This window comes from Coenobita brevimanus, chromosome 62, assembly GCF_032717465.1.
Source record: "Coenobita brevimanus isolate Jiangsu-jjx chromosome 62, ASM3271746v2, whole genome shotgun sequence".
NCBI classification, from domain to species: domain Eukaryota; kingdom Metazoa; phylum Arthropoda; class Malacostraca; order Decapoda; family Coenobitidae; genus Coenobita; species Coenobita brevimanus.
The window spans coordinates 11,685,862-11,709,902 of record NC_137015.1 but is presented as its reverse complement, the minus strand read 5'-3'; the positions used below and the strand labels follow the sequence as shown (position 1 = coordinate 11,709,902).

Below are 24,041 nucleotides of genomic sequence, written 5' to 3'. Positions count from 1 at the left end.
TGTCGGGACAGTCCCATATATCCCCCATTGCCCAGGTTCCGACGAATGCTATGGAGTTTGTTCACCCCTGCTGCATCCCACCTCCTCTGCCAGCAGGAACAGACAGCCTCCACAGTGGCTGTATATAAATCCTCGGATGGGACACGATTAGCAAAATTTCACGGAAATCCACAAATAACTTTTTGAGATATCTTGTGAACAAACAAAACATAGTCCTGAACCAGGACTCAAATTCAGATCACCACCAAAATTTTACCAACTCTTTCTTGACCCATGACCCACAAATTAACAAACTTTTATTTAAATCCATCAATAACTTTTTTAGTTATTTAGTTGACAAACATACAAACAGGGGTGAATTTGAAACCTCCTCCAACTCCACTGGTGGGGGTAATAACCAAATAAACAACAAGTACATACCTGAGGAGACTGTGAGCATTATTACAACTGACATGTGCAGCTGAGAGTGACTTGTCCTGTTTGTATTCCAGGTACAGATTCATGGGTAACAGCTGTGTCATGACATCTCCACGCTGTCCCTCCACCTCACTCCCATCTGTACCACCCTCACACCCACCACTGCCACCACCTCCACCACTGCCACCACTACTGATGCTGCTGCTACGTTCACTCTCGCTGCTGCTGCCACTTCTGCTGATGAACAATATGGTGATTTAACATGCTATAAAAATGCAGAATGATTTGATTTAAAGTTACATGTCTCACCACTTATGAAGATACTATGTTCACTCTCATTGCTGCTGCCAGGTCTGCTGATGACCAGTAAGAAAATTTCAAGTGCTATACAAGATTGGTCTATATTTAAATTCGTAATATATCACTCTCATCTTAAATGTCAGGACCAATTCCCTAGCCCCGGTCTCCTATGCTCCTCGTGGGGCAACGTAGGACTGGCTGATGGATGGATGGATGGTCTGATTTTATTCACCATATTTATTTACACAGCTAGAATAAAATTCACCCTATCAGGCTGATGACATAATATCTTTGTATATTCTTGCTATCTCCAGACCAGTTCATTCAAATTAGGAAAAGCCACTTCTCCTGAAAAAGTTAACAAAGACTATCAGTGGACCTGAAGTGGTGGTGTCTTCATTGAGGGTCCACCCTCCAGAGGCTGTCAAAGTGCAGGGTGAGGAGAGTATAGGGGCCATACCACCGCAAAACCCCCCCGGCCCCTCACAGGGCCCGAGAACCTGGGTGTGGCGTCAGTCGCCCGGGAAAGTACCACATCTCCAAACACACACAACAACACTGTCTTTTCTACACCAAGAAATGACTCTCAGGAGGTCATTTCTTGGATACTTCCAGCCGGTGATATCAAGAGCAATCCAGGTCCCATTAACAAATACATATGTCTAACATGATCAAAACACATCACACTGAGTCAACACACAACGGGTTCAGTTCAGTGCAGTTCCTGCAAGAACTGGACCCATTTCACCTGCACAATACTTGCATCCAGAGAACATTACACAAACACCTGGACCTGTTCCTTATGCTCTTTCCTCCCACCCTCTTAGACCATGGGCCACCCATGGACCCCCCTCCTCCCCTAGGGATTTTATAGGATGGTGATGTCACAGTGAATGGAGAGAGACTTGAATTGGTGAGAGAGTTCAAATACTTGGGTACAGTGATAGAAAAGAGATGAAAATGTGCAAAAGAAGTTGAAAGTAGAGTGACACAAGGAAGAAAACTAGCCGGTGCAATGAAGACCTTGATAAGGAACAGAGGCTTGAGTGTTGCAGCTGCACGAGGCTTACATGAGGGAGTGTTAGTGCCAACTTTAACATATGGGTGTGAGACTATGGTGTGGCATGAAAATGAAAAGTCAAGAGTAAGAGCAGTGGAGATGGGACTGCTGAGGAATGTATGTGGAGTACAGAGGGTGGATAGGATACGAAATAATTTGATTCGTGAAAGGTGTGGAGTGAGAAAGTTAGTGGACACCAGAATCAAAGAGAATGTCCTGAGATGGTATGGTCATGTGGAAAGAATGGATAACAATAGAGAGGTGAAAAAGGTATACCTGAGCAAATCTTAAGGAGGGTGGAGGTGAGGTAGGGCAAGGAGAAGGTGGAGAGATATAGCAGATGAGTGTTTGAGGAAGAGAGGTTTGGTAGTTGGTGAGGCTAGGGAACTGACAAGGGATTGAGCTGGCTGGATGAATGTTGTGAGGAGAAGTGCATGATCAGGGATTTTGGCATCCTTTGTGAGCATGGCAGCATCAGGATTGACTCAATCGGATATGTTTGTTTGAAGTCGCAGAATGTGGTGAATGTTTTTGGCACATCCGGTACAGCCAGGATTCCGGGGGCTTGAATGATGAATGAATGGAAGTGTGGCCTATTTGGATTGGGCAAGTTTGTGCTGTCTGGACGTTGCTACTCCCCACCCTGCCCGAGGGAGGGAAAGGAGATCCGGATGATGATGATGATGATGATGATGATGATGATGATGATGATATGATTTCCACAAACCTTGGTGAATTCAGGTTGTCTACCGAATATCCTCCTCTGTTTCTGGCAACTGTATGCATTTGAAGTTAGATACTGTCTGATTTGTGACTAGCTACAATGAATATTGGTTGACAGCCATCATGATTGTCACATTTGTTGCTGTTCATTTCATTTATCTGTATCATTGTAGTTTCTGTTTTCATAGTAATTTAATACACCTTCTTCATTTGCCGGCAGGTTAAGTGTGCCACACAATCCTAGGAAAGAAGAATGGCAGATGAAAAACCGTTGACGCTGAAGCCAGTATAAGCTTCCAAAGGAGGAACAAGAAAGACTGATGGATTAGTGTGTATTATTCATTATCACAAAAACAAATCTGATTCAAAAGTTACAACACTAACTGACACCAGTTTCCAAAAAATCAAGGACACAATTAAGGTGCGACAGTCACAAAGTTCTGTTAGTGAAATGTTACCTGACATATGTTCCCAAATACCCAATGTATTCTCATCACATTTGCATGGCTACCACACAGTGCTACAAAAACTTCACAAACACATCTAAGCTGTTAAAGAAGAAACATCCATCATCTGATGATGCTCCAAGTACTTCAGAAAGATGCAGGACCTCACAACAATGCAGCACAAATATTCTATTACCTGCAGATAAGTGTTTATTTTGTGGCAAAAATCAAATTACACAACAAAGACAGGTAGAAAAATTTGTCAAATTGTGGCAAAAACACCTGAGGTATCAATAAAAAACGCTGCCAAAGAAAAACGAGATGAAGATATTCTTCTCAAAGTTCAGGGCATTGACTTAGTGGCCAAGGAAGCTCACTACCACGAATACTGTCCGAAGGCTTATACACAAAGAAATGACACAAGAAGAAAACAGACTCCAGTACATACCCAGGGCAGAGAGAAACAAAGTACCCACACTGCTGCTTTCCAGTACATTGTGCAGTATGTTCAGGAAAGCATCACTGAAGAATCTAACGTTGAAAGGATGACAATGCTCAAAGAAAAATATCAACAATTTATGTTGGAAAATAGTCCACAGTTCTTCAATGATAACTACAAAACTAACAAACTGAAGTCAAAGTTGGTGAAAAAGTTTGGCACACAATTACAGTTTTGGCAGCCTAACAGCAGGAGTGAGCTTGTATACTCGTCCCATGTCCCTAAAGGTAAAGCAGTGGAGTCTGCATCTGATGTTGCTGCTTCTGATTCAAAAAGGTTAGAAGCTGCACTGGTACTTCGAAGACTCATTTTAAATGCTCCGCTTGATTCACAGTAGATACCTTGGCCCCCATCTGCAAGTTTCCTACTGACGAATAAAATACAGCCACCACAGAGCTTCCAGAACTTCCTTTATCTTGTTCTTACAGGAAAGAAGCAGCAAGATTCGTCTGTAAGGACAGAAAGATTAGTGGAATCTTTTGCTGAGGACATTTGCCATGCTGTATCAGAGGGGAAATGGATGATGCCAATGCACCTACACCATGGTATGACACAGAGGCATATGACAGGGAGCGCTGCAATTGCATCCCTGGTCCATCGCTTTGGCCATTGTGCATCCTACACCAGTCTACTTGAGCTTGAAACAGCAATGTGCAGAAGCAATGACAGAGACACAGTGCTTCCTGCATTAACTGATCCTGATAGGAATATAATAATGCACCTTTGCTGGGATAATTTCGACATGCTTGAGGAAACACCATCTGGTACTGGAACAACACATACTGCCCATGGATTGGTAAATCAAGAAGCATCAATAGACGGTGACAATCTCTCATCTGACTCTCCTTCCTCTCTGCCAAGGACAATGGAATGTTCAATCACATATATGCCCAAAGAGACTGAGCCATGTTTTGTAAAAAGCCAAGCAGAGCCAAACCTGATGATACTGTAAACTGAAGTCACAAGCACGGAGTCATCTTCAGCCATGTTGTGGATTTGCTTCAGAGCTGTAACCAAGACTAATGCACAGACAGTCCCATCATGGGCTGGGTGGGTTTCTCTAACAGGCAACCAAGTAAAATGTAAAGAGTCAACGGTTGTGTATATGCCCCCTGTATTAGCTACAATCACTGACAATGCTACGGTGCAGTACATATTAAGGATTTCCCAACAAGCATCAAAGGAGGTAAATCAACCATACACACTTATGACAATTTAGCTGTGGCCAAAAAGGCATACAACATTGTTTGGCAAAACCCAACAGAATTTTGCAATGTTACTGTCAGACTGGGTGTTTATCATCTCACCTGCGCTTACATGGGAGCACTTGCAAAGAGTCTGAGGGACAGTGGATTTGAAGAAATCCTGGTTGAATCAGGAATTTGTGCAAGTGGGTCCACTGAAAAAGTGATGACAGGCAAACATTATAACAGGGCTCTACATATTCACAAACTTGTCCTGGAAGCACTGGAACACCTCTTCTTGCGGTCAGTGAAGTCTTTGCATGCTGATGTCTTTGATGAGAGAGCATGGGGAGTAATCATATACCTTGCTAAGGATACATGTAGGGAAAAGCTGAGGGAGGCTTATGAAAATCAAGGCTGCAAAAAACTGTTGTCCTTACTCACAGATTTCAAGGCAAGATTGCATAAAGGAGAATTAGGGAAGACTGCACAGTTTTGTCTTGGCTACATGGAAAGAATATGGCTGATTCTTCAACTTCAGAGAGCAACCAAAGAAAACAACTGGAACCTCCACCTGGAATCTATCTATCTATCTATCTATAGCCCGACGCCCTAATCCCGCAAAGGGTGGCCGCACACAAAATGCCTCCAAGTCACTCTGTCACCCACCATTTGACTCCTCTCCCCCCTACTCACCCCCCCCTCCCTCATATACCTCTCAACTCCATCCCTCCACCTCATCCTCGGTCTACCCCTCCCTCTCCCTCCCTCCACCTCACCTACATACACCCTCTTAGTCAGTCTTTCATTCTCCATTCTCTCCACATGTCCAAACCACCTCAGTGTATTTCTCCTAATCTTTTCAACCACATCCACATCTACCCCACAACATTCCTTCACTTCTTCATTCATCAACCTGTCCCTTCACGTCACTCCACATGCTCCTCTCAAGTAACTCATTTCCACTGCTCTCACTCTTGACTTGTTCCCCTCTTGCAATGTCCACGCCTCGCTTCAATACGTCAGGGTAGGGATCACAATACCATCATGCAGTGACTTCTTAACTTCCATACTCACCTCCCTATTTCTCATCACTGCTTTCAGTGTACCAACAACCTTCCTTCCCTGCTGTACCCTTTCACGTACTTCATCCCCCAAAGTTCCATCCTTACTCATCACACTACCCAAGTACTTGAATGCACTCGCATTCTCCATATCCTCACCATCCAACCTCACTGCACACTCTGTGACTTCATTCCTCTCAAACACCATAACTTTACTTTTGTTTACATTAACTTTCAGCTTCCTCCTCCTACACACTGTCCCAAATTCATTCACCAAACCTTGCAACTCCCATTCATCTTCACTCAACAATACTGTATCATCAGCAAACAGCAACACCGGAAGCTTCCAAATCTCACCCTCATTCATTAGGGCCACCCCCACATCCACTGCCCTACCTTGTACCTCCTTTACAACCCCATCCATATATATATTAAACAGCCATGGAGACATTACACAACCCTGTTTCAGTCCCACATTGAGATCAAAGAACTCACTCAGCTCACCATCCACTCGCACCGTAGCCCTAGCTCCCTCGTACATACTCTTCACAGCACTCAACAATTTCCCCTCCACTCCATATATTCTTAATACCTTCCACATACCTTGCCTATCTATTCTGTCATAAGCTTTCTCCAAGTCCATGAAGGCAGCATACACTTTCCTTCCCTTCTCTAGATACTTCTCCACTAAACATCTTAGAACAAATATCTGATCTACACACCCTTTTCCCTTCCTAAATCCCCCTTGTTCTTCTCCAACTAGCTCCTGTCATATGCCTAACCCTGTCAATGAGTATTCTACCATATATTTTACCAGTCACACTAAGAAGGCAAATACCCCTATGGTTACCACATACTTCTCTCTCCCCTTTTCCTTTGTACAGAGGAACAATTATACCTGATTTCCAGTCCTCTGGAACCCTTCCCTCTTCCCAAGCCAATCTACACAACTTCCATATCCACTCCACAACAATCTCACCCCCATACCTAAGCATTTCACCACACTCCATCAATTCCTGGGGCCTTTCCCAGCTTAATCTTCTTCATCGCTTCCACTACTTCCGACCTACTGATCTCTTCCTCCCTCCTCTCATCTCTTCTTCTCCCAGCCATTCCCCAACCACTTATACTCACACTGCTCTCACTCTCTACATTCAACAAATCCTCAAAGTGCTCCTTCCATCTCCTCAATTTCTCTCTCTTCTCCACCAACAATCTATTATTCCTATCCTTCACTCCCCTACTATTTCCCCTTTCACACTGCCTTACTTTCTTTACCTCCTTCCAAAACAATTTCTTACTCTCCCTCCATTTCACACTCAGATTCCTCCCAAACTCTTCATCCACTTTCTTCTTACTCTCCTTCACCAGTCTCTTAACCTCCCTTCTCCTGCTCACATATACCTCTCTCTTCTCTCTCTCATCTTCTCCCCTACCTCTACTCGCCAACCATTCACCATATGCCTTCTTCTTTTGTTCCACAGCTCGTTTCACCTCATCATTCCACCATGCTGTCCCTTGCACACCCTTGCATCTCCTCCTCACTCCACAAACCGCCTCACACGCTGCGCTTATCTCTTCCGTGAATATCTTACATACTTCTTCCACCCCTTCCATCTGCTCTAGCTCATACCTTCCCAATATTTCTTCCATTATGCTCTTATACTCTGTCCTTTTCTCACTATCTTGCAATTTCTCCACTCTTCTCACAGGAGCTGCTTCCTCCTGTCTTCCCCTTCGCCTCCTCAACCACTTTCTTTGCAGCTCTACCTTGGCCATCACTAAGTGATGGTCCGAGACTCCATTCCCCCACCCTCTCAACACCCTTGCATCCAACACTTGTCTTCTCATTCGCTCATCCACACACACGTAGTCTATCATTGCCTTTCGTTCAACAAGTTCACCATCCATCCTCCTCATTACTCTCCATGTATACCGGTAGATCATCTTATGACGAAAGTAGGTGTTGGCTATTGCCAACCCCTTACCAGCACAGATGTCCACCAAAGCACTACCATTCCCATCTACATCACCTGGCACACCCCACTGACCAACCACTCCATCCACTCGTACATTCCCAACTTTGCCATTCATGTCTCCAATCAACAGCACTCTCTCGCTCCTCTCAAACTTGTCCATACATGCTTCTACTCTCGCCCAAAACTCATCTTTCACTCTTGCCACTCGATCCTCTGTTGGAGCATATACACACACAATCGCCCATGCTTGTATACCTACTTTCATCCTCACCCATACAATCCTTGCACCCACTGTTCCATACTCTCTTATATTCTCCTTCCACTTCTTGCTTATCATCAGACATACTCCCTCTCTTGCCCTCTCATTCTCACTGACTCCCGCACACATACCTACACCATATTCCCATTCTCTCATCCTTTCACCTTTCCATTTAGTTTCAGTCAATCCACATATATCCACTTTTGCATCCTCAAGCACCTGGACAATCTCTCTCTCTTTCACTTCATCATTCACTCCTCTCACATTCCACGTTCCTACCCTCAGAATGTCCTTTGTCCGTTCCTTAGTCGTCAACATATGGTCCGTCCGGGTCCGAGGCGCTTTATTTGCTTTTTTAGTTAGTTCTTTTTACGGGGTGGGGCACTAACCCACCACCAACCCTTTTAGTCGCCTCGTACGACAAGCAGGGATACTGGGGGAGTATTCTTGAAACCCCCCTACCCCCACCTGGAATGCCTCCAGAATATGTGCTCTCTGTTCTTCAGTTACGATCACCAAAATTATGCAAGGTACACTACTCTCTACCACATGACTATGCTAAACCTGCCCAGCTCACACCTTGGAGCAGAAAGACTTTTGAAACAGAATGGATTCAGTGTGACCAGGTCAGATATTCCCTCATCAAGAAATGCTGTGGATATCACCAATAAACAGACAATATGGCGCCATGCAAAATCACATGGTGGCATCATTGGCTTCAGCAGAAATCACTCAGCCTACTACAGATGATGCACCACAATGCATGCAAGAGGGAGTTACCACCAAGCAACTTCGCTGTTGGCTGATATGGACAGCAAGGAATATAGTTCACATGAGCACTTACAGTCTTAGCAGATTGTAAAAAGTGAAAAGGACATCAACAAAGTCACTGAAGCTGTTCAGAACTTCCTAAAATCCATTTCAAGCTGACAACAGAGATGTACTTTACTGCCTTTCTACTTGGGCACCAGCTCCAAAGGATATTGAAGACAATCTGCTTAACCCCTTAACCGCGGGGCGTCACTTTTGTGATGCTTGGGAGCAAGGGATCATACCGCGGGGCGTCACTTTTGTGATTCTGTGTTATTTTGAATTCGCCTGGGCTTTCAAGTGGTGGCTTGTATCATCTACCAGTACTGCCAATGTCCAACACTAGTCAGCACTCCTAATCTCATCTGTACTCCCATCCATTGTTGACAATTTAGCCATTTCTCCCCGTTCTTGACTCCCCTCCCTACCTCCCCTCCATTACCCTATCCTCTCGCCTGCCCGGCCGTGCTACGCTAAGTAAATCTTCCCTGGAATTTTTCACTGATTTCATCCATTGAAATAAGCCCTATGCCCTATTCTCATACCAAATAATATCTACAAGAAAGAAATAAGGTAAGTGAGAGTGCCATACACCTAGAATTGGCTAATTATCACCTGACAACACCTCACGTGCACTCGTTCGCTAATTTTCGCTGTTTATTTCCCCTTCAAATATGCCGTACAATCTATTTTCGTAATAAAAATATATATAAGAAAATAAGGGAGAAGCCTACGTGATATTTACATTCACCTGGAACTACCTAATTTATTATGTATTGTCTTGGTTTCCTGCCAATCATTTCACTGCTATATATTAGCAGGTATCACTAGGCTGAAGTTGGCAGTATTGCACTCACCCTAGCCAGGCAGCAGGAGGCCACCACTATCAGTTCACTGTCGTCTTTCAAGGTGAAGATATGTCGGATTCGCTCCTGCTAACTTCCGCCGCTTTTTAGCCCCATGCAAAGGGCTCTGTGACCTTTACCCCCTACTAAACCTCGTGTGGAAAGAGGTAAAGGCCTGACAATTGAAAGAGAGTGACTACGATCTTTCTGGTGAGTAAAACACTGCAAGTGGAAATGAAAATAATGTGTAAACAGCAAGTGAAAGCAATGAATGTAAATATAAGTGAACAGTGGAAAACAGTTTTATAAGTTACTTCAAGTGACAGTGCATAACACAGTTAAATAAAATAGACATGTAAATAATGTAAATAAAATAAAGAAAGTAAATAGTAATGTAAATGAGTAGCATTATAAGAATACGAGTATATATACTAGGAGTAATGAAAGTGAAAGTTTCACTCTAGCATGCATGAATACTATGAGTTATGAGAGTGAAGGTGAAAGTGACATTCACTCTCAATGCTGGTATACAGGACGAGAAAGTGAATGCTACGTATTTTCCTGAAATAAACTGAATCCCTACAGTGACAAAAAACTACTATTACTGAAGGAAACTTATGGATAAAGACTGTAGATATATATAAGTGTTATATAGTAACAGAAATATACTCTGTGAGTGTTTTTATGAATAATAAATGACACCACCAGCGGCGAACGATTGGAAGTGGGATGGTCATATGCCCTCGTAATTTTCATTGCTTTCACAGTGTTTTTTTTTTTTTGGAGTATGGATTCCAAACTATTTGAGAATCATAGAATAGTGTTTCTAGTGATAATATCAGGCTGTGGTAATCATATTATGAATTGTCAGGAAATGTAAAGTGGAGACTTCGTTACCCAACTTCAGAGGTCTCCACAAGTCCTACGGTACTCGACGAAGGCTCAACAAACACCCCAGGAGAAAGCTGAAGGTATGTGCCATAAGCATATGTGATTTTAATATTCTAGGACTGATAACTGATTTTTGGCAAATATTTTTAGAGAGTCTGTCGGAGCGCAAATATGCCTGCGGGAGCCGCAGGTCAAAGCAAAACAAGCCCGCGGTTTAAGGGTTAACGCTGAAAAGACTGGTAAAGAGGTTTTCAGAACATTCACTGATGAATGACTGATCAGGAAAACAAAGAGTTTCAATGCACCAATCAAGCATCTCAGCCTTAAAATATTTTCAGTGGCTGCCAAGTCGGCAAAAGTTACAGGGTACTCAAAGAATGTTAAGCAGATAACAGCTGAAAGAAACATATTTGGTCAACTCCTCCTTCTTGCAGTAGACCATAACATCAGCTTGGAAAGGGTGCTAAGCTTCCCCTTGGGTCCAGTTCCTTGGGCATTAGCAACTGGACATGGAGCACCAGCCAGAACAGATAAATCCAAGCTGATGCACCTGCTAGAGGGAAAAACACACACAGCAGAAAAACCTCCTCCCAACAAGAACAGCTACATCATTGATGGAAATGCCATGTTTCAAGTGTAAGTGGACCTGCCTGGCACATTTGGAGAATTAACAGACAGCTTATTTGCACAGCTCCCTACAGAATCGCATGTGGACTTTGTAACCGACTCCTACCATCCACTCTCTATCAAGAGTGTTGAAAGAAATCGAAGAGGTTCTTCCACAACATACTTACTCAAAAGCCCCATGACAAGCGTTCCAAGAGACTGGAAAAGTTTTTTGTCAATTGATGAAAACAAACAAAGCTTTACCTTGTTTCTTTTGAACGAATGGAAAAAGGACAAAATATGCAGCAATGTTAAAAGGAAGAAAGATATACAGTAAAATCTCAAATTTGGACAGTTTAGAATTCGATTAATCAAATTTTGATGCATTTTGGAGTGGTCTGCCTACCTTACTTTTCGATGCAAATTCGCAAATTTCTATGCTCTCAGGGCCAGACTCCAACCAAAACAAGCAAAGATAATATGTTTGATGTGAACCAAAATGCTAGAAGTGAAGGAAAATTATAAGAAAAAGTATGAACCTAACCATATGTGGACATGCATTTCACTGCAATTTAGCTGTATGTATTTTCTTTGTATTTTCATCGCAACATACCTGTTTCAAAATGGCAAGCAAGAGTGGTTCTTTGGGTAGCAGTGGTAATGTTTGTGAGCAGCCTGGCACCTCTAAATCTTCGCAGCCAAAGGAGAAATGGCAATACATGAAAGAGCAGAAATACACCAAGTATACACTTGCTGACAGAGTGGTAATACAATGCAGAACTACAGTTACTTAACCACAATTATAGTTCATAAAGTTTACAGGGGGTGTGGGCAAAAAATCATGATTTTAGGAAGTTAGGTTTGGAGGCCCTGGACCCAAACTGATTTTTCCTATAAGAAGTTCAGTTTAAATTTCGATGATTTGAGTTTCGCGGTGATTTTTAGGTACATATTTCGTTTTCATTTTTAAAGGCTCCAACATGCTTGCATGTGTCGGCCTTGGTCACCTAATGGCGGCTCTCCATGCTGCAAGATCCATTGCAGCCTCCCTGTTCAGTCCCTTAACCCTGAGGTCACACTTAATGACCTCGTCCCATGTCTTTCTCGGTCTACCCCTCATAACCCCACCCCCAATATTAACACTTCTCACCTTCCTCACCCAATTATCATCCCCCATCCTCTCCACATGTCAAAACCATCTCAATCTACCTCTCTTCATCACAACACCATCAAAATTTGAAATTTCACTGTACTTTACTTGTGCAGAAAAGTGCACCTGATTAATGAGCACTGATGGCTGCATGACCCTTTCAGAAGATGCTGAGGAACTCAGATCCACTCAAGAGGAAGCAGACACAAGGATTGTGCTCCACTGCCTGCACATTGCAGCTCGAAGTTCATGTGATTCAACAATAACTGTACGATCACCAGACACTGATGTTTTCATTCTTCTCCTTAAGTTTGTACTGAACATTAGACAGAAGGTTTTGTTTGATACTGAAATTGACAATAAAAGACGACTCCTTGACATACACAGCATAATTCAGGTTGTAGAAGATACTTGCCGTGTTCTTCCTGCTGTACATGCATTCAGTGGCTGTGATACCACGAGTGCATTTGTCAGAACGGGAAAGATTACCATTATTAAGACCCTGAGGCAACATCCTGAGTTCTGTGACATGTTTGCACAACTTTGGGAGCTCGGAAAAAATTCCTCATAATGTGTTTGCTGGACTTGAACACTTTACATGCCTTCTTTATGGGGGGTCCTCCACAAAAGACATCAACAAATTGAGATATAAAAAATTCCAGGAGTGATTTAGTACCAAACACAATACACAGCACTGCTGACAAGTTATGATGGAGTGGACATAAGCCTCCTGCCACCCAGCAGGGATTCCTTGAGAATGCACATCAAAAGACCTAATTATCAAGTTCTTATCTGGAACCAGGCAGCCACAGCAAACCAGGAAGTTCCCGCACCAGAAATTCATGGTTGGGAAGTTGCAGATGGAAAGATAGAGTTCAAGTGGACTGAAGGTGCCATCATGCCACAAGAACTGGTGGATGTGTTGACTGAGAAGCCAGAGATGACAGATGAGGATGAAGATGATTTGGAAGTTGTGAATCTCATAGACTACATCTCTGATGATGATAATTAGATTTTATGACCGTTTTCTGCAAATGTAAAGTGCTTCTCTTAAATCATTTGGATTAGCCAAAAGTAATCCATATGTTTCTGTATAAAATGTAGTGATTTTCTGAACATATAAAAGTTATTTCTTCGTCAATGTAAATATTATAACTGTGTATGTTATATGTGAATTCTGTGATATAGAATATCTTCTTTACTTATTATGCAGCACTTATATGCAATAGTGCACACAGTTCCTTGTGCACCCTTTTTAGCTTTTCATTCACAACATCCATCTTTGAAATATTCTTAGTTGTTTATTAATTTTCACCTTCAGGAGAACAAGTTTCACATCTAATATCTAGGCTTGAAATTGGGATGATGTTCATGGAGTTGTGAATGGGACTGGGCATATTGTACAGGAATGATTTTTCAATTAAATACAAATCATAATCATGAGTAAACTGACTGTCGAATGAGTAAAGGGTCAGTAGTTCAATCACAAATAACGCACTGCTGACAAATTATTAACAATATTTTTTTTCCTGTTCTCATCCTTCACAATAACCTAACTGTAGATAGATAGTATCTAAAAAAGCTGCTCTTTTCATAAATTCTTGTATGAAATGTCCATAATTTTATCAAAAGAAGTGGAAACAAATGAAAGTAAGTTTATTATCCCTTAGAGCAAAATATCAAGTTTACAGTGCTATTAATTTATCAAGGTAAAGACTACCTTTTTCTACAGAATAAAAACTACTATTGCATTGGGCATACCTTGAAACATATAAAAACATGCATCATTTATTTGCTCTCGATTCTTATGTCTCACATTATGGAAATTAAATTATTTTATTATTATTATTTTTTTTATTCCTTTAGTATTTTTGCTCTGGTTGCCAAAGACAGCAAATTCCAGATGGCAGACAAGCAGATTCTGAGTCTGTAGAGTCAGAAAGATAAAAAAATCGATGTCATTAAAAATCCCTGCGGGGGGAAGGGGTTTCGGCTCCTAGCCCAAGGACAGTAACAGCAACCCACAACAGTCACTGGCACAGAAAGATTTTGTATCCTACCTGGTAAATCCTTAATATCTGACTGAACATAGCAAGTCATATATCAAATGGCATCTATAAAGGCTGTTCTTTTTAAATATTGCTGCTTAAAAGTTCCATCTCTGCACTGAAAGTAATAGCAGCAAATGAAATTAAGTACATTTGCTATGAGCTAAAAGAAAAAACTGAGTTACACTGTGATTTTATGGTATGAAATATTAATAGTTCGATAAAATAAATGATACCATTGGTTTTGCTGTACATTAAAACATATTTTAGGGGAGGAGGTGGCTGAAACGGTAGAGAGGAGGCCTGCAGTCCTAATGGACTCAGGATTGACTCCCTGCTGGGGCAGGGAACAGTTTAAGGATTTGAATTTCCTAAAAGCAGACTTTCCTGATCTACCAGATGACCCGCCGACATGTCGTAAAAATACCCCCACTAATACCAGTACACCAGTAATGTATGAGACAGCTCTAGCATGTATTCAATATGGACGGTGGGTGTTAGCGCCAAAGTGGTGACATGTGGAGGTGTAGGAGGACTACTGGGCCTTGGGATAGGTCACTGCCCCCGAAAAATAGGCCCTGAAGCCTTTGCCCGGAGTCGGACACGTAAAAAATATACATATATATATATATATATATATATATATATATATTTAAAACCATATATTATTTATTTATTTTTGGCTCCTACTTCTCAAGAAATGTAAAATGTCGATATTTTTTGATAAAAAAAATTTCATGATCCTTTTATTTTTTTTTTATTTTTATTTACTTATTTATTTATTTATTTTTTGCCTCTAGCAGCCCCAGTCAGCAGAATCCAGAGACCAGCCATGCAGATTCTGAATTTATACAGCCCAAAGAATAGGACAATCGATGTCTGCAAAAATCTCCGGGGGGTGGGGGAGGTTCACCTGTCAGCCCACGATCTATCTAAGTCCCCCACCATACCCTCTCTTACTCCCTCCACACTTCCTCAGCCGAACCCACCGATCCTTCCCACACCATCCAATCCCCCAACCCCTCCAATTACACCCAAACCATTATCTCTATCACAACCTTCTCCAACCCCTTCTCCTCCACCCACATCCCCACCTCCCCCCCCCCCCAGCTGCAGCACCCAACACACATCGTACACACAACATAAACATTCTTCAAATAAACACAGATGGCATTACCACCAAAAAACAAGAACTCACACTATTCACCATGCAACAAAACATACACACTGCCATCTTACAAGAAACAAAACTATGCAGAACACAAAAAACACCTACATATCATAACTTCACCACCATCAGACAAGACCAGGCTGACAGTAGTGATGGTGGACTCATCACCCTAGTACACCCATCCATCAACCTTTCAGATACTAGTGCACACATAAAATCACTTCTTCCCCCACAAAGCACCACAACAGAAATAAAATCAATTAAAATATGCAACGATAACAAATCACACACAAAAACTACCAATACATACATTCCCCCCCAATTATCCCCCACAGTACCACACAATTACATTCCTCAAATACATCACATCACTAACATACCCATCATCATCCTGGACGGTGATTTCAACTCCAAGGCATCAGCCTGGCACGTCAACAACCCTGACACAGACAGACGGCTGGTATTACAATCCCAAGCAGATAATCTTTTCATCCTCAACAATCCCCATCAACATACCTATATCCCACCCCAAGGCCTCTTCCTCCCATCATTCCCAGACATCACCTTTTGCTCCCCAAACCTCACCCCCACAACATCCTGGAGAGTAGTCAAAACCCTTGGCTCTGACCAGCTCCTGATGATCATCACTACCAAAACCAGAATCACCCCAGGTGGCCACAGACACACATGTACTAATCATAAGAGCCAAATGGGAGGCATTCACTACTGAAACAGAACAACAGTTTGAAACATTAAACAGTACACCCATCACAAACATCAACACCGCTATGCACACTGTCAATACAATTATTCAAAATGCAGACAAAGACACATCCCCAAAGGAAACATAAACACACACAATCCCAACTTCACATCAGAAATTCAAGGCCTCATCAGCCAATGCAACACACTGCAACACTCTCCAACACACCATACACAAGACACCATACAACAAGTACAAGCACTCAACACTCAAATAAACAATAAAATATCAGAGCAGCAAACACTAAATTGGGATAATTATCTCCAAACATTTGATTACAAACCAAACACCAGCAAACTCTACAAAACACTAAACACTATCACACTCTCCAACAGCAAAACTACACAACCACATGCTGCCATCACAACAAGACACCATACCCTCAAACAAACAACAAATAAATACTCATCAATCACTTTTCACACATAAGTCATCTAAGCTCCATCACAATGACCGACATGTCATCTGATGCAAGAGACACTTCCCCACAGACCCAGAGTACGCACCCTTCGCTTACAACCAGACGAAGTACATCATTAACAACTTTAAGCACTCATCTGCCTGTGGCTCAGAAAACATATGCAACATACACCTTAAACATCTTGGACCACAAGGCATACAAGCACTCACCAAAATATCAAACTACAGCTACTCACACAACATAATACCCAACATCTGGACGCATGGTACTATCATCACTATCCCCAAACCCAACAAAGGCCCCATGTTCCCTTCCTCACACAGCCCCACTGAACTCCTCTGCACCCCCTCCAAAGTCACTGAATGACTAGTATTACAATTAGTAACACCTCACATCCCCCTAGCCCCATCACATGATTTTAGGTCACTACACTCCACAAACACTCTTCTTACAGATGCTACAAAAAGTTTTTGATGGCATCATATTAGCTTGGCCACCACACAAAACACTCTTAGTCACACTAGACTAGCAAAGCTTTTGATGCCATCTCCCACCATAACCTCACAAACAATATATTCAACACAAACATGCACAATAACACAAAAAGATGGCTGGCAAACTACTCAGCATGCAGATGTGTACATGTAATATTTGCTGGTCAGTCATAAAACATCAGAAGCTTCACAAACTGCATCCCTCACAGATCTGTTTTGTCCCCTACACTCTTTATCCTATACATGCATGACATACCCACACCCCACAGATACACGTAGCTTCCTATGAAGATGACATAACACTTACAGGTACACACAAAAATGCAAACACAGCTGCACACATCCTCCAAGCTTCCCACAACATACTACACAAATGGTTCACCACAAACAGACTCAATATAGCCCTAGCCAAAGTACAGTGAACCTTCTCACAAACTGGACAGCAGAACATAGTCACATTCCACACCTCACCATAAACAATACCCCTCTACCACACACACACAAACACCCAAAATCCTTGGTATAACATACATCAATGTCATTTAAACAACACATCACAAACACACACACACACAAAATCCTTGGTGTAACATACATCAGTCATTTAAACAACACATCGCACACACACACACACACACACACACACACACACACACACACACACACACACACACACACAAATCCTTGGTGTAACATACACATCACAAACATTTAAAAAAAATTAACACAAAAGACTCAATGCCCCAAGGTCACTTGCCCATACAACATTCAGATACAACAAAGAAGCCACCACCACAGTATACAAACAATATACAGGTATATGTTCAGTGGTGAATTATGCAAGCCCTGCTTGGGCTTCTAAACTCATTAAAACACACTACAACACTCTACTGATCATACACAACAAGGCTCTAAAAATAATCACAGGCTGCACAGCCACTACACCTGCATACCACCTACACCAACAAACCAAAGTCCTCAAAGTCAAGGATCATCTCGACATGAGAGGCACACAAATTCTTGCCACAGCCTCCACAAACCCATACCATCCACTACATGACATGGCAGCACATCCACACACACCAAGCAACATCAAAGCAACACCCAGCACACAATATCATACACAAATACTGTCATCTCTCCCCCCTAGCCTGCCTCAAACCAGCTTCCAGAAGCATATCCATGCTCAAATTACTCGTTGCTCCATTCAGTCACTTAAAGACAACACACAGGTGCATGCATGGCCTCCTGATATCCATCCATCATCCAATCCTACATTGCCCCATGAGGAGCGTAGGAGCCCAGGGCTAGGCAGTTGGTCCCAATATTTAAGATGAGAGTGACCAACCTCACTCATCCCTGAGTGGCATTACATGAGCAATCAACCCCAACCACCCCTTGGATATAAACCTTCACCGGCTCAATCTGACTGGAGCGCAATAATTACCCACTAAACCACCAGGCGCCAAAATTTGGTTATATGTGGAGTAGACTGTAGCACCAGTCCAGAAGGGCAGTAATCCCGAGGTGGATGGAAAGCTGATGACAGGGAGTGCTGGAGCTCCCGTTTCATCAGCCATCAGGACTAGTTCCTGACCTCCCCCTTTGCTGAACTTTTTCAGTGTCTCAGTTACACAGAGAGTAGGCCAGCATGCTCTCCAGTACAAATTTCTCTAACTATCTACACCAAACTACATGCACAGTACACACTACACTTCCTATTCAAAATTCATTTAAAATGGCGTCTCTTCACCAAGCCTCGGAGTCCCCAGGGGGGGGGACCATAAATGCCCCCACCATCCGCCCCTCTCCCGGTGACGACTCGAGGTGCCCGGAACCACTGTCTGACTCTCTTCTTCTTCATTTCTGCAACATTCGTGGCCTTTCCTCTAACTTTCGCTCTGTTGAGCACCACCTCTCCTCCTCTAAACCTCACCTTCTTTTTCTAACGGAGACTCAGCTGTCTGAGGCAACTGACAGCAAACCCTTTTCTGTATCCTCCTACTTTCTCTAAACTCATTTCAAAGCCAAAGGTGGCTGTTGTGTATATATACGCAACGACTTATCTTGCTCTCGTGTTCCTGGACTCGATTCTTCTGAATTCTCTACACTCTGGCTTCGGCTTTCCTGTCATTCTCTGACTAAATATATCTGTGCTGTTTACTTATCCCCTAATTCTACTGACTATCAAAAATTCTTCGACTATCTTACTTCTACGATGGAACACATTCTATCCATTTCTCCTTTCTCTGAAATCTCTATTCTAGGAGATTTCAATGTTCACCACCACCTTTGGCTCTCCTCTCCTTTCACGGATCCACCTGGTGAACAAGCCTACATCTTTTCTATCCTTAATGACCTAGAGCAGCTTGTACAGCACCCTACCCGTATCCCTGACCGCCTTGGAGAGAGCCCCAACATACTTGACCTCTTCCTCACAACTAATCCTTCTGCTTACTCTGTTAATCTTTTCTCTCCGTTGGGCTCCTCCGATCACAACCTTATTACCTTAACCTGTCCTATCACTCCAGTACAGCCTGTGGACCCTCCAGGGAAACGTCGTCTGTGGCATTTTGGAGCCGCGGACTGGAAGGCCCTCAGGCAGTACTTCTTTGATTTTCCCTGGAATGATTATTGCTTCCATGGCCGGGAGCCATCTGAGTGTGCCTTGCGCATTACGGAGGTTTTTCTCTCGGGCATGGAAGCATACATTCCTTTCTCATATCCTTTGACTAACGCAAGAAAGCCTAGGTTTAATCACGCTTGTTCTAATGCTGTCCGCAACAAGGAGAGGGTCTACAAAAGGTACCGGAGCCAACCCACCCCTGAATCCCATCATCTTTACGTTTCTGTCTGGAATCGTGCTAAGTCTGTTCTTCGCTCTGATAAAAATAATTTCATCCATACTAAATGCTCTCAACTCTCCAACTCGAATTCTTCCCGCTCCTTCTGGCACCTTGCCAAAAATCTTTCTAACAACTTTACCTCATCATCCTTCCCTCCTCTTTTCTACTCTGATGGTTCTGTAACTATTTCTTCTACTGATAAAGCAGATCTCTTCGCACAGACTTTCTCCTCCAATTCCACCTTTGACGATTCTGGTGCTGTTCCTCCATCTCTTCCCCCCTCTGACTTTCTCATGGCTGACATTAAAATTTCTTCAGTTGATGTATTTTCTGCCATTACTGGCCTCAGTACTAACAAGGCATATGGGCCTGATGGGGTCCCTCCTGTTGTTCTCAAGAACTGTGCTTCTGTGCTTACACCCTGCCTAGGCAAACTCTTTCGCCTTTGTCTGTCAACTTGTACCTTTCCTTCTTGCTGGAAGTTTGCTCTCATTCAGTCAGTCCCAAAGAAGGGTGACCACTCCCAACCCTCCAACTATCGCCCAATTGCTTTAACGTCCTGTATTTCAAAAGTTTTCGAGTCAATTCTCAATAGAAAAATTTTAAGGCATCTTTCCTATCACAACCTTCTTTCCGATCGTCAGTACGGGTTCCGTCAGGGACGCTCCACTGGCGATCTACTCACCTACCTTTCAGACTCCTGGTCATCCTCCTTCGGGACTTTGGCGAAAGCTTTGCCATTGCACTTGACATCTCAAAGGCTTTCGATCGAGTCTGGCATAAATCTTTAATTTCCGAACTGCCCTCCTACGGTTTCTATCCTTCTATCTGTGCCTTCATCGCTAGCTTCCTTTCTGGTCGTTCTATAGCCACTGTTGTAGACGGCCATCGTTCTATCAACAGTGGTGTTCCTCAGGGCTCTGTCCTATCACCTACTCTCTTCCTTTTATTCATCAATGATCTTCTAAGCTGTACATCTAACCCTATCCACTCATACGCTGATGACTCCACCCTTCACCTTTCCATTCGGTTCCCACAACGCCCATCTCAACAGTTACTTCAACAAACAAGGGATGAGGCTATGGCACACCTAATGTCTGACTTGGCTCATATCTCTGACCGGGGTAAAAATAATATGGTTGTTTTTAATGCATCTAAGACTCAGTTCTTACACCTATCAACCCGACAAAATCTTCTATAGGTATACCCACTGTTTAATAATATTCAGCTTAATCCTGCATCATCCTTGAACATGCTTGTGGTTTCATTTACTCGGGACTTATCTTGGAAAGATCATATTACATCTCTTGTAAAATCTGCTTCCAAGAGATTCGGTGTGCTAAGCCGACTCCACTCTTTCTTTACCCCTGCACAATTGTTGACTCTATACAGGGGTTTTATCTGCCCCTGTGTGGAGTACAACTCTCATGTGTGGGGAGGCTCCCCACATACAGTACAATCCCAACTATCCGGTATCCAGACAAACGGAATACTCAGAACAACGGGAAAATTAAAGGGCTGGTAAAAATGTCAGTAAGTTATAACTGTGCGCCAATTGAATGGACCGCCAAACCGCCGTTTGATCGTGTCACGTGAGGCTGGGTGAAATCAGACAAAGCGAGGTGAAAGCATTTCCGGCTAATGTAAATCCCTAGCAAATCCTCTTAACCACCCCTCCTCTCCCCCTCTTTCCCCTACTTGAATTCAGTCATCCTCCACACCCTCCAAAAATCACCAGTCTGCGTTTTGCCACCAGACAGTAAACAAGCTCTCTTGCTATTGTGTTCCACTGATAGACGGTAATTTGTACACTCCAAAATGCCTAAAGTGCAAACTAAACATAAGCGTATCGTGCTTACCTTGAAACAGAAGCTGGACATATGCAACAGACTTGAAAAAGGCGAACATTATAAAGCACTAATGGCTGAATATAAATGTTAATAAGAATGAAAGTTTACTTTGTTGGAAGAAAAATAAATAAATAATATGCCTGCATTTCATACATAAATCATTTATTTTATTTTCTGCAAAACAGCTGAGTGGCGGGTGAGGGGTGGAGTGATGGAGGTCAAGTGGGGAAGAAGAAGAACAGTCGGAAACGTAAACAAACTCACGTGGGGGCACAGGTGTCGTGATAATTCTACAGTGCAGTCTTAACACATCATCAGTTCACTAATAAATGTTCAAGCTTTTATTTCTTTATTTTATTTTTCAATTTTTATGAGTACAGTACATATAATGAATACAGTAATTCGGTAAACAATGGACTGGTGCAATTTGCAGTACTGCAAATTGCTAGACATTGCACGCAAGTCCGTTATGACCATGGTGTGTGTTTACAAGGCAGTTTTTCAGGTGGAATCTCTTAGTGTAACCCCTAATGTGACTGGTGAGTACCTGAACTGTATTTACTGCTGTGATAGCCTTTGTATAGATTTGACTTGAAAATCAGAAATACGGGAAAAATCTGTAACCGGGAAGGTAAATTCCCCAAGCCACCCGGTTAACTGGGATTGTACTGTACAGCTCTTCTCAATAGGGTGGAGTCAAAGACTTTTCATCTCATTAACTCACCTCCTCTTACTGACTCCCTTCAACCTCTTTCTCTTCGCCGCACTGTTGCATCTTTATCTCTTTTCTATCGCTACTTTAATGGTCACTGCTCCTCTGAACTGTCTGCTTGCATTCCTCCACCTCTACGACGGGCGTGTAGCACCCGTCTGGCAGCAAACTCTCATCCCTTTTCTGTCCAACTCTCTAATGCTAGAGTTAACCGTTACTCCCAGTCTTTCATTTATGCAACAGGTCAGCTCTGGAACTGTCTCCCTCTGTCTGTATTTCCTGCTGGCTATGATCTCGTCTTTCAAACGAAGTGTGTCCAGGCATCTCAAAATGATCGGATCTTGAATTTGGCTCTCTATTGTATTTTGTTTTTCTCTTGGAGGGAACTGTAACTGCGGGCTCATGGCCTTTGGTTCCTTCTTCCTCGCATTATTAATTTAAAAAAAAAAAAAAAAAAAAAAAAAAATAAAAAAACATATACCATTTGCCTTGTCACTCAGTGTAGAGTTATCCACAGGCAGAAGGAAGAGGAAAAAATGAAGGAAAGAAAAACAGAAGAGGGAGTGTAAAGTTACCCGTAGGCAGAAGGACAAGGAAAGAATGAAGGAAAGGAACACAGAAGAGGATGGAAAGAAAGAAGGATGGCACCTTCTGAATCCTACTCCCCTCATGAGGACAGGGTCTACCTGGCCAGCCTGAGATGTGGGCATCATTTAGCCCTCTTGAGTTATCACAAGAGGCTGGATGACTCAGTTGCTGATGCCTGCCCAGGATGCAACACAGCACCCCATACTATAAAGCACATTATGGAAGACTGCACTGCACACAATCGCCTGTGCCAACAACACAACATACACTCCTTGAGAGCTCTGTGGGAAAAGCCCGGTCTCGGCCGTGGCCTTCCTTAGGGACTTGGGACTGTTTAGCCAGACTGCCTTGGGAACAACTACTACGCTTACTACTACTACTACTACCACTATTCCCTCAGTTCAGAAAATCTTTCCAACACTTAAGAAAAAAAAATTGTCTTCATTTGGCAAGAATAGAGTACAGTACCTAACACATTATCAGAGTGAAGGGGTTAACCAAGAGCAAGAAAAACCCATATTACTACACTCTATTCAACTGGGTTGGATGGTACACCACAAAGCACACCACCAACACCACCACCACCTGCTGACTGATTATGCCTAGAAATTAATCCATCCATTCATCCATCCATCATCCAATCCTACATTGCCCCATAAGAAGCGTAGAAGCCCGGGGCTAGGCAGTTGGTCCCGACATTTAAGATGAGAGTGACCAGCCTCACTCATCCCTGAGTGCCATTACATGAGCAATCGACCCCAACCATCCCTTGGATATAAACCTTCACTGGCTCAATCCGATTGGAGCGCAATAATTACCCACTAAACCACCAGGTGTCAAAATTTGGTTATATGGTTACCACCCAGAGTAGTAAATGGTTTCCTGGTGCACAGGAAACCATTTGGCTTGTCACTC

General features: G+C 42.8%; 1 protein-coding gene across 1 annotated transcript in view; it reads right to left on the bottom strand.

Moving 5' to 3' along the window:
* SIDL (SIDL trafficking protein particle complex subunit 10) overlaps positions 1-24,041 on the bottom strand; it is a 578,423-nt gene that overhangs the window by 187,956 nt on the left and 366,426 nt on the right. The window contains exon 15 of the mRNA XM_080275724.1: positions 421-651. Coding sequence (XP_080131850.1) covers positions 421-651 — 231 coding nt within the window. The remainder of the gene's footprint in view (positions 1-420; positions 652-24,041) is intronic.